This window comes from Gymnoscopelus braueri (genome assembly GCF_963280865.1).
Source record: "Gymnoscopelus braueri genome assembly, chromosome: 21".
NCBI lineage: Eukaryota > Metazoa > Chordata > Actinopteri > Myctophiformes > Myctophidae > Gymnoscopelus > Gymnoscopelus braueri.
Window position 1 is genome coordinate 31832827 of NC_137623.1, and position 14645 is coordinate 31847471.

The 14645-nt window shown below is 42.2% G+C and overlaps 1 protein-coding gene across 2 annotated transcripts in view; it reads right to left on the reverse strand.

The window, feature by feature from the left end:
- The window catches only part of LOC308077613 (partitioning defective 3 homolog), a 669238-nt gene that overhangs the window by 291950 nt on the left and 362643 nt on the right, over nt 1-14645 (reverse strand). For both annotated transcript variants that reach the window (XM_080418368.1, XM_080418367.1), the window contains exons 9-10: nt 9133-9450; nt 7106-7293 (exon numbers count right to left, since the gene is read on the reverse strand). In XM_080418368.1, coding sequence (XP_080274494.1) covers nt 7106-7293; nt 9133-9450 — 506 coding nt within the window. The remainder of the gene's footprint in view (nt 1-7105; nt 7294-9132; nt 9451-14645) is intronic.

A 14645-nucleotide genomic window follows, 5' to 3' on the forward strand; every position in this document is an offset into this window, starting at 1 on the left:
TTTTTGGCTTAAGTTCTGCTCAGAATAGAGATGCTAGGGTTCAAGTGGTTAATGTAAAATACATTATCCTATCACACTAAGATTTGGCGGCCCCCCTACCCACTGTTGAAGACCCTTGCCGTATGGTGCTCCTGCACGTTTAAAGAAAATGCCTGTTTTTGTAATATCCTCTCCTAACATGAGGAAACAATATGCAGGGATCAAATTATGGTGCAGGGCATGTGCCAGAGTCTCCTACGGTTCATAAAAGACATCCTTTAGTTACAGCCTGGAGGAGTTCACTGGTTTACCATTAGGGTGTGGCACCGAAAATCCCTTAAGGAGAAAATAAAAGTGTGCCGATATATCTAAATATAAAGTCAAACATATGAATGCACCAAAAAATGGGTGTTTATGACGAACGCATGTGGACAGCAAAGCCACTGTCGCAAGTCATGGTCGAATTAAAAGGCAGGTTTTACCGACCATAATGACCATAGAGGAATGACTGATTACACGTCTCTGGATGCTTCCAAATGTCAGTCAACGGCAACGGCTTGGACTGAAACAATCCTTGCTTTCTATACTCATTCCTGAAAATGCTGTTTTTCTTAGTCATTCAACCCAAAGCCTTACCCATAAGCAGTGGTGTAAAGTAACTAAGTACATTTACTCAAGTACTGTACTTAAGAAAAATGTTGAGGTATTTTTTACTTTAGTGGAGTATTTCCAATTTTCACTACTTTTACTTCTACTCCACTACATCTCAGAGGCAAATGTTGTACTTTTACTCCACTACAATTATTTGAAAACTTTAGTAACTAGTTACTTTGCAGATATAAATTATTATATTATACAACATACATTCACTTTAGCCCTATTTTATACATAGGCTATTTGAAAATAGCAGATCTACAAGCTCACAACGCGTCGCGACGTGTTGTGAGCTTGTAGATCTGCTATTTTCAAACATTTTTGTACTTTTACTTTTGGTATTTTAAGTACATTTTCATACCAATACTTTCGTACTTTTAGTAAGTACTGTACATTTTGAATTCCGGACTTTTACTTGTAACAGAGTACTTCTACATTTCAGTATTGATACGTTTACTTAACGTTTGAGTACTTTTTCCACCACTGCCCATGAGTACAATGTGGGCATCAATGTACGTACAATCGCAGACAATATCACGATGATACTAGACCACAGAATAGGAAGAAGCAAAAAAAAACTAGATATTGAACTATATCCAAGCTGATTGCTTTGGGTTGTACAGTAAAGCTATGACCTTTATTTTTGATCAAGCGAATGTGAATTGTTGCTGTGGAAGACATACGTAAATCCAATAACGGTTAAATTGGAGGATTTCTGCCATGACCTTTACCGTTGACTGGACCTGTAATCGTCAAAGAAAAAATTACGCGAGCCCGAGTGTGTGTGTGTGTGTGTGTGTGTGTGTGTGTGTGTGTGTGTGTGGTGTGGTGGTGGTGGTGGTTTCAAAATGTCAGCTGATTTATAATCCTAAAATTGATTGTGTTTGTCAAGTGGTTCTGTGACAAGAGTATATCGTTGCTGTCGGGCAGAAAAAACTCCTATCTCCATATTCTAACTTATTGTGTTTTTATAAAGCTAAGCTGCACAGAGTTTTTTTTCCCGCTAGAATCCTCCCTGACACTGAATGAACGTGTTTTCGTTCGGTTGCTGCTTGGTATTCATGTCAGAGAGGTTGCTCATTTCTCAGAGCTGTCAGCATCTCTGATGCTTCATCACAACCAACTTTTGACTGACTGACTGACTGACTGACTGACTGGGCTGTCAGCGTGTCCGGCTGTCTGTCAGGCTGACAGCGGTTGTGTTTATGCTGCGGAGGCACAAAAGCGAAAAGAAAGCCCTAAGTGGCAACTTTGTCACCGCTTCTGCGGCAGTTACAAATCAGCAGAGGGGTGTGTGTGTGTGTGCGTGCGTGTGTGCGTGTGTGCGTGCGTGCGTGCGTGCGTGCGTGCGTGCGTGCGTGCGTGCGTGCGTGCGTGCGTGCGTGCGTGCGTGCGTGCGTGCGTGCGTGCGTGCGTGCGTGCGTGCGTGCGTGCGTGCGTGTGTGCGTGCGTGCGTGTGTGCGTGTGTATTGTCTGTCAGAAAGTTGAACTGCTGAGGATAAAGACTTTTTCAGTCATTCTACTAACTAAGCCAATATGGCACCGTAATGAAACAGGAAGAAATAGCAGTCATTATTCATGTCGAATGTTAAATGGGATGAGAGACTTACACAAACGCTAATCTTTTAACCCTTTCAATCCGGGAAGGCATCTACAAAATGACTTCTAAATTTCTGAAAACCGTATGTTGCTATAATATCAGTGGTTCTCAAACTTTTTCATGTCAAGGACAAACCAAAATGATATGTATTTTGGTCGCGGACCCCCATCTCAAAATATGTTGTTCCAGGGACCCCCCAGAAGCAAAGATTTGAGTTACAAATGTTCGCTGTGAAAAAATATATATATTCAAAGATTTGCACACCATTTTCATGATTTTTCAAAAATAGCAGATCTACAAGCTCGTAGCGCGGCACTCGGTGCCGCGCTATGAGCTTGTAGATCTGCTATTTTTGAATAGCCCAAATAAATCTAAAAATGACACAGATGCGTTCCCGGATTGAATGGCTTAACGCTAGTTCTTTTTTCCACACGCGTTTGCAGAATCTGAGCAGGCTGCCGTGGCAATCTGTTTCTCTACTGAAATGTAATGACTGTAGAAGACGGAAGATGGTGGGAAGAGATGTAGCTGTTGTTTGATGCGTGCTACACTATACAGTCTCAGAAGGCTGATAAGCCGTATCATATCGTTGTTGTTGCCTGTCGGGCAGAAACCTCCTAGAATCTCTGTATTCTAACTTTTTGTGTTTTTTTTGGTAAATTAATGACAGTAACAGCCAGTAAAAGTAACAGTTTTGGACATATGAGGTTTCCACCGGACAGAGACGACAATGGTACCCGTTTCTACCGCTCTTTGTGCTTTGTCACTCATCACTCACACTCAAGAGAGCATTTGAGAATCCCTTTTATTTCGGGTTTTTCTTACTTTGATTCGGTTAATTGGGTTAATTCGGTACAAAAAGATGTACTCCATGAAGTGTAGATGGGTGGCAAAAAGGAAACGTCTGTCCATCGCGCACCTCTCTCCATTCAGAAATGGACACAAGAACCGTCGTCCTAAAACACCCTCGCCCCCGGGTCTAATCCGGCGGCCTCGGTCCGCGAAAAAAAATGGGGCGGTGTGTTTTAGGACGAGTTTTTTTTCTTTTTTCTTCGTCCCAGAAGTGGGGGGGATATCACCCCATCCCAATGGAACTGGATACGTCTAAACATCCCCCCCCCAAAAAAAAAACTGCATCCCTGCTCACACACACACACACACAAGTCCTACCCCCCCTCCTCCCTCTGGCCTGCAAACAGCCTAACGAGCAGAATCAAACTCCTGTGCCATTCTGAGAACCAATTGTGATCTCATCGTTAACGCTCTCCTGATCAATTAAGCCGAAAGCATCTCCTAAATAGGCCCTGCGGTAATTACACTGGTGACGTCTTTATTTTGGGAAAACGGAAAACGACATTAAAAGTAATTGTGTTCCTTTCTGGATTAATCGCAAATCCCGACTCCCATAAGCCAATTACACTGCGAACATGAGGAGAGGCTTGTCAGAATGAGACTCAATGGGGTGTGTACGTGTCCTTTTTCGACCGCATTATTTGATTGAGGCACTCTTGTTAATTTGCCATACGGGCAGTGGAGGAAAAAGTACTCGAATATCAATACCATGAGTAAAAGTCCAGAATTCTAAATTGAATTGAAGTAAAAGTACAAAAGTATTGGTAGAAAATGAACTTAAAGTACCCAAAGTAGAAAGTACTCATTATGCATGTCTCATTTCACAAGTTTTCAAATGTAGAAATATATATAAAAATATTTTTAAAATAGAAGATCTACAGTACAAGCTGCAGATCTACAAGCATTGTGAACGTATAGATCGGCTATTTTCAAATGGCCGAAATGCATATAGGGTTGAAGTGGTTAATGTTTGTTTTGTCATAACAATCAAACTCTACAAATTAACTAGCGACTAATGTTTTCAAATAATTGCAGTGGAGTAAAAGTACAATATTTGTCTCTAAGATGTAGTGGAGTAGAAGTACAAGTACAAAAAAAGTGAAATACTTCAGTAAAGTAAAAATACCTCAAACTTTTACTTAAGTACAGTACTTGAGTACATGTCCTTAGTTACTTTCCATCAGTGCATACGGGACACTGCCACCACTCTGAACTTGAGAGACGGAGAGGCCAAACCAACATGATTATAGGGTACCACAAGCTCACCACACGTCACACTGTTAGCTTGTAGATCAGCTCTTTTTCTTTTGTATAGGGCTTAAAGGAGTAGTTCACCCAAAAATGACTTATTTTCTATCAATTACACAGCCCATGAAGACTTGAATTCATGGCGATTTTTTAAATTTTTGTCCCATTCCTAAGGCAATAATTTGATGACCAGTGGAGTCTCCAGTAGGAGACTGAAAGAGACTCCATTTTGTAAATAACGTAAATACAATAAAGTTAAGTTTAAGAGTGTATTTTATATGTACTTGTTTGCTTGTTCTTTGTATAATTAAGATGTTTGTTTCATATTTAAGTTTAATATAGGCTTACTTAATGTAATTATTTTATCTCTGAAAAAGTTGTGTTTATTTAAATGTATTAGTTTGATTATAAGTGAAATATTATAATAAAATGAAAGTTTTTCAAACAGATTTGTTTTTCTTTTAACTTTTTTGACAACACATTGGTTAAAATGAATGTAATCTATGGTCTAGGAATGTCCAAAATCAGGATCAGCATCTGACCCAAAAATCTGGCTTTAAGTCGGGCTCAAATTCTCAGAATGGCGTTCCAGGGTTCACTCAGCCATCTGATTCTGCCGCTCCATTACATTTCAGTGTTCAAAACAATAATTAATCTCCGGTCTGGGGTTTTGGCCGACAGTTTACAGAAGCGTACAACTTTAATTGTGTGCAATAACCTGATAAATCCGCTCGGACAAGTTACGGCAAGAAGAGAAGCTTGTGTGAATTTATGAGTTGTGTTGAGTTGGATTATGAAACAACAACATGGCTTAGTGGAAAGAAACCGAAACCAATGGCAGTACGGTCACTCTCTGTAGCTAGACTAATTGCTCCCTGGAAAGCAGTACGACCGAAATGAAAGACCGAAGCTGTGTGTGTGTGTGTGTGTGTGTGTGTGTGTGTGTGTGTGTGTGTGTGTGTGTGTGTGTGTGTCAGTAAAAGAGGCCAGCTGCATCACATAGACCTCAGAATACACGGATTAAAGCAAAAATAAAATCTCACGACTGAAAAACATTTGTATGGCCAAGTCCTATTATGCGATTTGTGAAACAGTGATACTGTTCCTGCTGTTCTACATATACTGCCGACCAGGTGAAGAAATCACAGACTGAGGCTTTTATGAAATATACGAGACCATTAGGATTTTATGGGAAATGCCTCCAAACTAAATTAGTTTGACCACTTCAAATACTATAATCTTTAAAGAACAACTGAAAATAACCTGTCTACGAGCACGCATTGAGAGCTTGTAGACGGGCTATTTTCGTCGCACAACATGCTTCCAAATGACTGAAATTGTAGCGACTGAAGTAGCTGAAGTAAGACTGAGAACTTTAATCCATGCATGAGAATAATAAGGAAAGAAAGAAATGTAATGCAACACAGCGCTCTCTGTCGGGAAAAACCCTTAAATCTACTGGCTGCACTACTGGGACCTGAGACGACATATTGCAGTGACTTGTGACAGCGTTTTCCCTGAGAGCAGGTTTGCGTTTAGCCCGGCACTGCTGCCGCCGTTGCTGCTGCCCTAGCTTTGCTACGCTATTCCCCCGAAGCGTGCTGCTATACTAGGCTTCCGTGCCAACTCTCAGCACAAACATCTGCTCCCTACGACAGAGAGAGCAGAGAGAGAGAGTGGGGTGAGGGAGTGAGGGGGAGAGAGAGAGAAAGTAAGAGAGTGAGAGTTAAGAATGAGCGCGCAGGCAAGTCAACCTCAGATTCGGTTCATTATTTAGTTAATCTTTTGATAATAAATCAGTAAAATCAGGCAAAAATAAGAATTAAATAACATCACCCTAACCTAACCCTAACCCCGAAATAAAGTAACCAAAAAATTAAAAGCAACAAACACTATTTTGGCGCCCGCCCGCGTGCGAACCGACCCCACCCCCCAGCCTCAAGCCAGATCTCCCCTAGCCTTCCCAATTGTCAGGCTCACCCGCCGCCTATGGGTGCAGGTGACAGAACCGCGAGTGTGTGAAGTTTGTTCATGCAGGTGCTGAGCAGGTGTGGATGGATATGCTAATGTCCACGTGCACTGAGAAAGGTTGTGTGTGTGTGTGTGTGTGTGTGTGTGTGTGTGTGTGTGTGTGTGTGTGTGTGTGTGTGTGTGTGTGTGTGTGTGTGTGTGTGTGTGTGTGTGTGTGCGTGCGTGCGCAACTGTAAGTACATGACTGAGTGAGTTGGTGTGTTTGTTAGCCCTGTTAGCTGCTGTGTCATGCACAGCGCAGCAAATGGGATTTAACCACCGCAGTGATTCCATCAGCTCGGACAATAAAACGCACACTCTTTGATGTCCTATAACTGCATTAGTTACAGCGCCGTCTCCAGCGTTCCAGCGGTAACGGCTGGGTACTTGACTGAGGGAGTTTATACCCACTGAAAGGCTCGAACAGAATTCCTGCAATGTTGATGAAAGGTATTACGATTTCAGCAATCCATCTCCCAGGGGTCTAGCGCAGTGGTTCTCATATTCTAGGGACTCTGGGTTCCTTTTTGGGGGGTCTAAACTGACCCTTGCAAGTCTGTAACTCTGACAGTATACAAATGGAACCAAATGGACCCGTACGGGTCCATTTGGTTCCATTTGTATACTGTCAGAGTTAAGGGGAGACCTTGAAAATTTTAAGTTTGAGAAACACTGGTCAAGCGCATTGCGAAACAGCTGTGGAAACTAAACGCTGTGGAAACTAAAAATAATAATTGGTCCGCCCGCCATTTTGTTCCCCACCTTTCTTCAGCTGGATGTTGAGTCTGCGTCCCGTCTTCTTGAAGTAGGAGGAGCCGGTGGCGGGGTTGGCACTGACCCGCCGCTGCAGCGAGGGCGAGGACGTCTTGGAGGTCGGGGGGGCGTGGGGTAAGGTGGCGTACTGGCGACGACTCGGCTCCGGGGTGCTCCCCGCCAGAGGACCCTGGTGACTGTGGGTACAGGGAGGGGGGGGCAAAGAACAATTTGTTTACCTGGCATCCTATAGTTTCTATAGTTTCAATGTACAGATTATTATTATTAAAAAAAAATATATATATATATTATATTGTTTAAGACTATGGGTTTTCAACAGGGGGTCCTCGGAGTTACTGCAGGGGGGCCAAAGTTTGCTCGGATTGTATTTTATTCTTTTTTTAGACCACTTTAACCATAGCGTCCCTATTGTGGGTGGAACATTCGCCCAAAAAAATATACCGATCTACAAGCTCACAACGTGTCGCAGAGCGAAGCGTTGTGAGCTTGTAGATCGGCTACCAAGTACATAGCCAACGGTCAAGTTATGTCTGAAAATACACATGAACATCCAACACAGATGATAGTATTGTCTAACAAGTCTATGAAGTTATATCTATGAAATCTATGAAAAGTTTTAATCTGCAGCACAATTTTGTACAATATGTAGTGTGGGGGGGTCCCTGCTTCATCTCTTTTTCACCTAAGGGGTCCTATGATCCTAGATTACCGAGGCACTTTGATGTATGTGTTTACCTTGCTTACCGTAAGTCGCTCTGGAAAAAGAGCGTCTGCTAAATGCCTACATTGTAAATTCTTATTTTCTCCCTCAACCAAATTACATTGTTTTGTTAATTATGGAAATCACACAATAATGCCTTTCCCTACAGTACCACTTGAAAGCATGTCAAACTGGTGCTTAGTATGCAAAGGATTTGACGCCTAATGTCAGTTCATTTCACTTTCATAAATGTTGCATACAACCATCAATACAGCTGTTAGCAGTATAGTAGGGCTTAAAACTGCAGCCTATTGTGACAAAAAAAACTATTGCTTTTGTCACTAATGCCCTTTTCGGCAATAAGTGAAACAAATGTGCAAAAGGTTTTCTTCACACTTTCATCGCTAGGCTTAATATTAAGTAGCTATCCATTACTTATGCATTCCCCCTCAAAGCAAATCTCTTAATTACTGCCTAATGAAATGGTACAGTATTATTCACTTTTCTTTGGTTTGTAAATTTGTGTTTCTGTGGCGTCTCCTGTCTTTAGGTATATTTATGTGACTGTGAAATTGGATATTAGACATGCCAAGGTGAAGCCAAGGGCAAATGTCTCTTCTATTCTATGTTGTTTCTATTCTATTCTACAAAAGAGTAAACCAGAGAACCAGATTTATGGGCAGAGTTTCCCTTTTTGTCAACAAGAATGCCCTCAGGACCCTCTCAGGGGCCCTGATTCAGCCCCTTTTTGATTATGCTTGCACCTCTTGGTACTCCAACACCTCAGTGTCACTGAAGACTAGGCTTCAAACCTCCCAAAACAAACTGATTCGACTACTTCTCAGACTGGGGCCCATGACCCACCTCTCTCTCCCTGTCTCTTTTTTTTATGCATCTTTGTTTTGTTTGTACATATAGTGGTATTTTCTCTGTATTTTGAGTTGATATTTGTACTGTTTGATTGCTACTATATATGTCTATGAACTGAATACCAAGGACCTCAATGGAAACAAGACCGCAAGGACTTTTTTGGACGGAACCTTTTAGACAAAGTATTATAAATGTTATTGTGATGTTTACATTTGTTTGCTTAATAAAATATTCAATCAATCAATCAATCAATCAATCAATCGTCTCTGTCGGGTGGAAACCTTATATTTCCAAAACAGTTATTTTTCAGGATTCAAAAATAGCAAAAGTAGCAGATCTACAAGCTCAAAACGCGTGGCTTCGCGCCGCGTTTTGTGCTTGTAGATCTGCTACTTTTGCTACTTTTGTGTGACGCTGACAAAAGAGAGAAAAAAATCAAACCCACTTGTTGTGGTTGAGGATGGGGGGGTGGGGCCCCGTGCGCGACGACATCCTCTGCGGGGTGTGTTGTTCCAGCAGCAGCGCGCCTCCTCCCACCACCAGGCTGGAGCGTTCGCCGGGGGGCAGATTATGATGATGCTGCTGATGATGTTGATGCTGGGGGGGTTGGAGGTGGTCCTGGCTGAAGCGAACCCGGTTGCACTGAGGGGAGCCCACCTCGCTCTGGGCAGAGAGCGCCTCGTACTGGCCCTTCAGGGAGGCCGGCACCACGTGGAAGAGGATGAGCGGGGTGCGCATGGCCTGCCGGAATATGTTCTGGGCCCTGGAGAAGGGATGTAAATTGCCAATTAATTCATTAATTGATAGTTGATAACCTTATCGATGAATCAATTCATTGATAAGCGGCGTTTTTTAGGACCAAAAGGAAAATTATTGTCCGAAACCGAAAGTTTTTGCAAAAACATAGTTGCCTAATAACATTAACGAGCGTCAACGAGCATCAGCTGGAAACAGACACACACACCTCCCCTCTGGAGGGCTCTTTGGAGTCTGTCTCTTTTTTCTCCAAAAGCCCTTGAATATGATGGAATATGATTATATATATATATATGATTAAGGATTACTGTGATTATGATAAGCTTGATTTGATATCACACACACCATACCTGTAACTTTCACTAGCCCCCCCCCCCCCGCCCCAAAACAAAAGTAAAAACGTAGTTTTTATCATTATTTTTTTCTAAAATTGTATTGATTAAATTCCTAACATCAATTAATCGATTATAGATTAATTGTTAACATCCCTACCCTGGAGTGGGTGAGGGGGGTGGGTGGAAGGGAGAGCAGAGAAGATAGGAATCAGCTACAACATTGGTTCTCAACCTGTGGGTCGGCGGGTCCCCAAAGAATTTGAAGGAGGTCCCCAGATGACAGTGAAGTGACAATTTAATTTATTAATACAAAAAAAGAAAGCAAAGGACCATTTACTGCATCAAAAGTAATCAACTAACTATACAAAAAAACACTGGTCAAACATTGGCCAAAATGTCAAATTATAGGGGCAAAAACTGTGAAAATAGCTGATTTACAAGCTCACTGTGCTATTTTCACAACATTTATCTGTGGAACCGTGTCAAAAACAAAACACCATATTCCAAGTGCTTGTCAGGGTGGGGGGGTCCCCAATTCAAATATGATTATTTTGGGGTGGACACGGCCTGAAAAGGTTGAGAACCACTGAACACAATACAATACAATACAATACGAGATATAATAATGTGCTATCATAGCAGACATATACTGTATAGGACAGTGGTTTCCAAAGCAGTGTGCCATGGCAAGTCCAGGTTGTGCCTTGGGATTTTCTTGATAACCACACAACAATAATGGTGACGCGTTGTCAGTGGTGGAAAGTAACTAAGTCCATTTAATTTTGAGGTATTTACACTTGAGTATTTCCAATTTCCAATACTTTTACTTCTACTCCACTACATCTCAGAGGCAAATATTATTAATACAATTAATTATTAATACAACAAATACAATTATTTGAAGACTTTACAAGTTACTTTTCAGATATAAATTATGATATATTATTAAACATACATTAACCACTTTAGCCCTCTTTTATACATAGACTATTTGAAAATATCCGATCTACAAGCTCACAACTCGTCACAACGCGTCGCATCACAACGTGTTGTGAGCTTGTAGATTGCTTGTAGACACTTTTGTTACTGAGTGTTTGTGGTAAAGGACTGTATAATCTAGTTTGCTGCTGGGTTCAGATTCTGCTTGCTTCGCCTCAGGGGTAAAAGTGCAGGAGTCGAGATCCACTTTGGCGTGTGGTATTATTAAAGGGATTGTTGGCAACATTAAGCCTAAATTTGAAAAATATGTCTATATATATATTTAGCATTTTTTCCCCTCTATCAGCCACTATATAATGATGCTGGGGTGTTTTCCTGCATTGAAACACAGTCCTCTTTCTGAAATCCGTATTTCCCTACTGTTTATGTTTGTGTCGGGCCGTAAATTAACGCACGCATGTGCGCATCCGTGCGCGTCCGTGTCCGTGTGAACTTTTTACTTTCGGTTTGAAAACGCTCTCAAACTTCGTTTTTGAGGCACATAATTTACTTTTCAGATAGCGTTTGGATAGAATTTAGTTGTTTAACTTCATATATGTGGTCAATTTGTCATGAAAGAGCCTATTTAAAAAAAAAAAAATCAGAGAACCGGCAGGGGCGGGCAGTTCCGCGAATTGTATCCGAATAAAGGAACCCATATTCGGCATGGCCCGTTTAGAAGTCCCCTTAACCCTATGGAACTCCTCCCTGCGTCACCCCCTGGTGGTCGGGGAAACGAACTGCAAGAGTTTTTTTCTTTGTTTATCTCTGAATCGCCTACAATCCCTTTAACAAAGGCAGGTAAATGAGGTTGCATTGTTGTTTTGTATTGGTTGGTTTCTAAAGGAAACACAAACATCACAATATAGCTAATTAGCAAACCATACTGCAGCTTAGTAACCATAAACATTAGACCAACTGCAAACCTTAAATATACTAATGTGAAGAGAAATCACACACTGTTTAACAAGTTGTCAAATGCCATCTGCTGGCTAGCATTAAATAGCTGGAATAATGTAGCTACAGCAGACCATTGACCAATTGAAACACAATTATGCCATATACTTTACTTTCTGCAGTCTTAAATCATCTTAATACTCACTTTAGTCATGAACTCAACCTTCAGAACAACAGTAAAAATTGGCTAAGCTAGGCACTTAGCCTCTGAACATGCTGACTGCACTTCTTCTCTATTGCTGTCTTTTGCATACAAATCGCCACCTAGTGGCCTGGAGGCGTAGTGCATGTCCTTAACTATTCTGAATAACTGATAGTCCAGGGCCTTTCTAACAACTTTTGTACTTTTACTCAAGTACATTTAGAATTCTGGACTTTTACTTGTAACAGAGTATTTCTATATTGCAGTATTGATACTTTTACCGAAGTAAATAATTTGAGTACTCCCTACTACTAGTAGGGAGGGAGGGGGGGGGAGAGAGAGAGAGAGAGAGAGAGAGAGAGGTTAACTTGGTGGAAGTTCCACCCCTCCCCCAACCTATCAAGACAATTAACTGATTATACCCACACAGCTGATATTATTCAAAACATAATTGAACAAAATAATGTGTTGAACTCAGCTTAATGCTAATTGCAAACTGCACATAGTCTTTTTTATTATGTATAGTTTACTAATATTTATTGACCCCAGTCACAGTTTGTACAGTGCAGACAGACAGACTGGTGGGCTGAGAGGGTATTGCAAGTGGGCCTTGATATACCTGTTGATGAAGACAGAATTTCCTGACAGACAGACAGTGCGTGCGTGCGTGCGTGCGTGCGTGCGTGCGTGCGTGCGTGCATGGGTGTATGAGCGTGTGTGCGTGAGTGCGTGCGTGCGTGCGTGTGTTTATGCGTGTGTGTGTGTGTTAGTGTGTGTCAGCCTTTTCAAACAATCTACATCTAGTAGTGTATTAGAAACAGTTATTATTCTGGAGTATCCATTGAGTAGGATACTAATGCTCTGTGTATGACAACAAAAAACATTTATTTATTCTTGCCTGGGAGCCACAATACAACCAGTCATCTACAGGAAAATGAACTTTGATTCATCGTTTTATGATAACATACAGTATAGGTGTGTGTGTGTGTGTGTGTGTGTGTGTGTGTGTGTGTGTGTGTGTGTGTGTGTGTGTGTGTGTGTGTGTGTGTGTGTGTGTGATATTCCTGTTATCAGAAGAAAATGAATCAAAGTCCATTTCCTTGTTTAGTCCTCTCAGCCTTTTTGTGAGACTGAGAGTCACTCGACAGAGACTGCGACACGAAAAACAAAATGAGTCTCCGATGTAGATCAGTCAATAAATAGATCAATGAATAGACGGACGGATCATTTGTACAACCTGGCAGACCGACAGACTGTTAACTGATACAATCTCCACTGAGGTAAGAACAGGAAGATTATTAAAAGGTGCTAAAACTATTACTGTTACTATGAATACTACAACCGCTACAAACACTACTATAACTACTACTGTTACTGTACTCATGTTATTATGGTTGTTTTGTCTCTCTGGTGTACCAGCCTCAGAGAACATTCCACATCAGATGTGTGACCGGCAGACAAAATGGCTTCCCGTTTCACTGGTCAGGTAGAGGAGCTGACCTGTCCCGTGTGTCATGACATCTTTAAACATCCCGTTGTGCTGTCCTGTGGCCACAGCTTCTGCAAAGACTGTCTGCAGGAATGGTGGACGAAAAAGTCAACAAAAGAATGTCCTGTTTGTCAGAGAAGATCCTCTAAGGATTTTAATCCAAACTTAGCGCTGAAGAACCTGTGTGAGAACCTCTTGGAGGAGAGAGGCCGGAGCTCCTCATCGGTGAGCTCTAAGGTCCTCAAGCTCAAGCTCTCCCGTCTGGACGACCAATATCCGGTGTGTCTCGTGCATTACGATTCAAAAGGACACGTCGGACAGTTCTTCCCCGTGGAAGAAGCGTCAGTACTTTGCAAAGAGAAGGTCCAGGAATTACTGGAGCCTTTAAAGGAGAAACTGAAGGTCTTTGAAGAAGTTAAAACAGATTACGACAACACAGAAAATCACATCAAGGTTCAGGCCAGGAACACAGAGACGCAGATTAAGGAACAGTTTCAGAATATTCGTCGGTTCCTACAGGAGGAAGAGGAGGCCAGGATCACCGCTCTGCGGGAGGAAGAGGCTCAGAAGAGTCAGGAGATGAAGGAGAGGATCGAGGGTCTGAGCAGAGAAATGGAAACCCTCTCCAATGCAATCCAAGCTGCTGAGGACCAGCTGAGAGCCGACGACCACGTCTCATTCCTGCAGAACTACAAGACCACGATGGAGGGAGTCCAGCTCACCCTGCAGGACCCACCGCCTGTCTCAGGAGCACTGATAGACGAGGCCAAACACCTGAAGAACCTGACCTTCAGAGTCTGGGACAAGATGAAGGACATTGTCTCCTACACTCCTGTCATCCTGGACCCCAACACTGCTCATCCATGGCTCATGCTGTCTGATGATCTGACCAGTGTGAGACGTGGAGTGAAGCAGCAGCTTCCTGACAACCCAGAGAGGTTTATCTTGTGGAGCCAAGTCCTGGGTTCTGAGGGCTTTAACTCAGGGTCTCACAGCTGGGATGTTGAGGTTGGAGACAATAAATTCTGGGGAATAGGTGTGTGTGTGGAGTCTTTCCAGAGGAAGGGAAAAACAGGGCGTGGAGATTGGTTTATACAGTTCTGTGAGGGTAAATACAAAGCACACTTATTAGGGGTTCAGAAGACTGTTCTCTCAGTGAATCAGAAACCCCGGAGGATCAGAGTCCAGCTGGACTGGGACAGAGGACAGCTGTCCTTCTCTGATCCTGATTCTAACACACACCTACACACCTTCACACACACTTTCACTGACACACTGTTTCCATACATTTTTAATGGTAT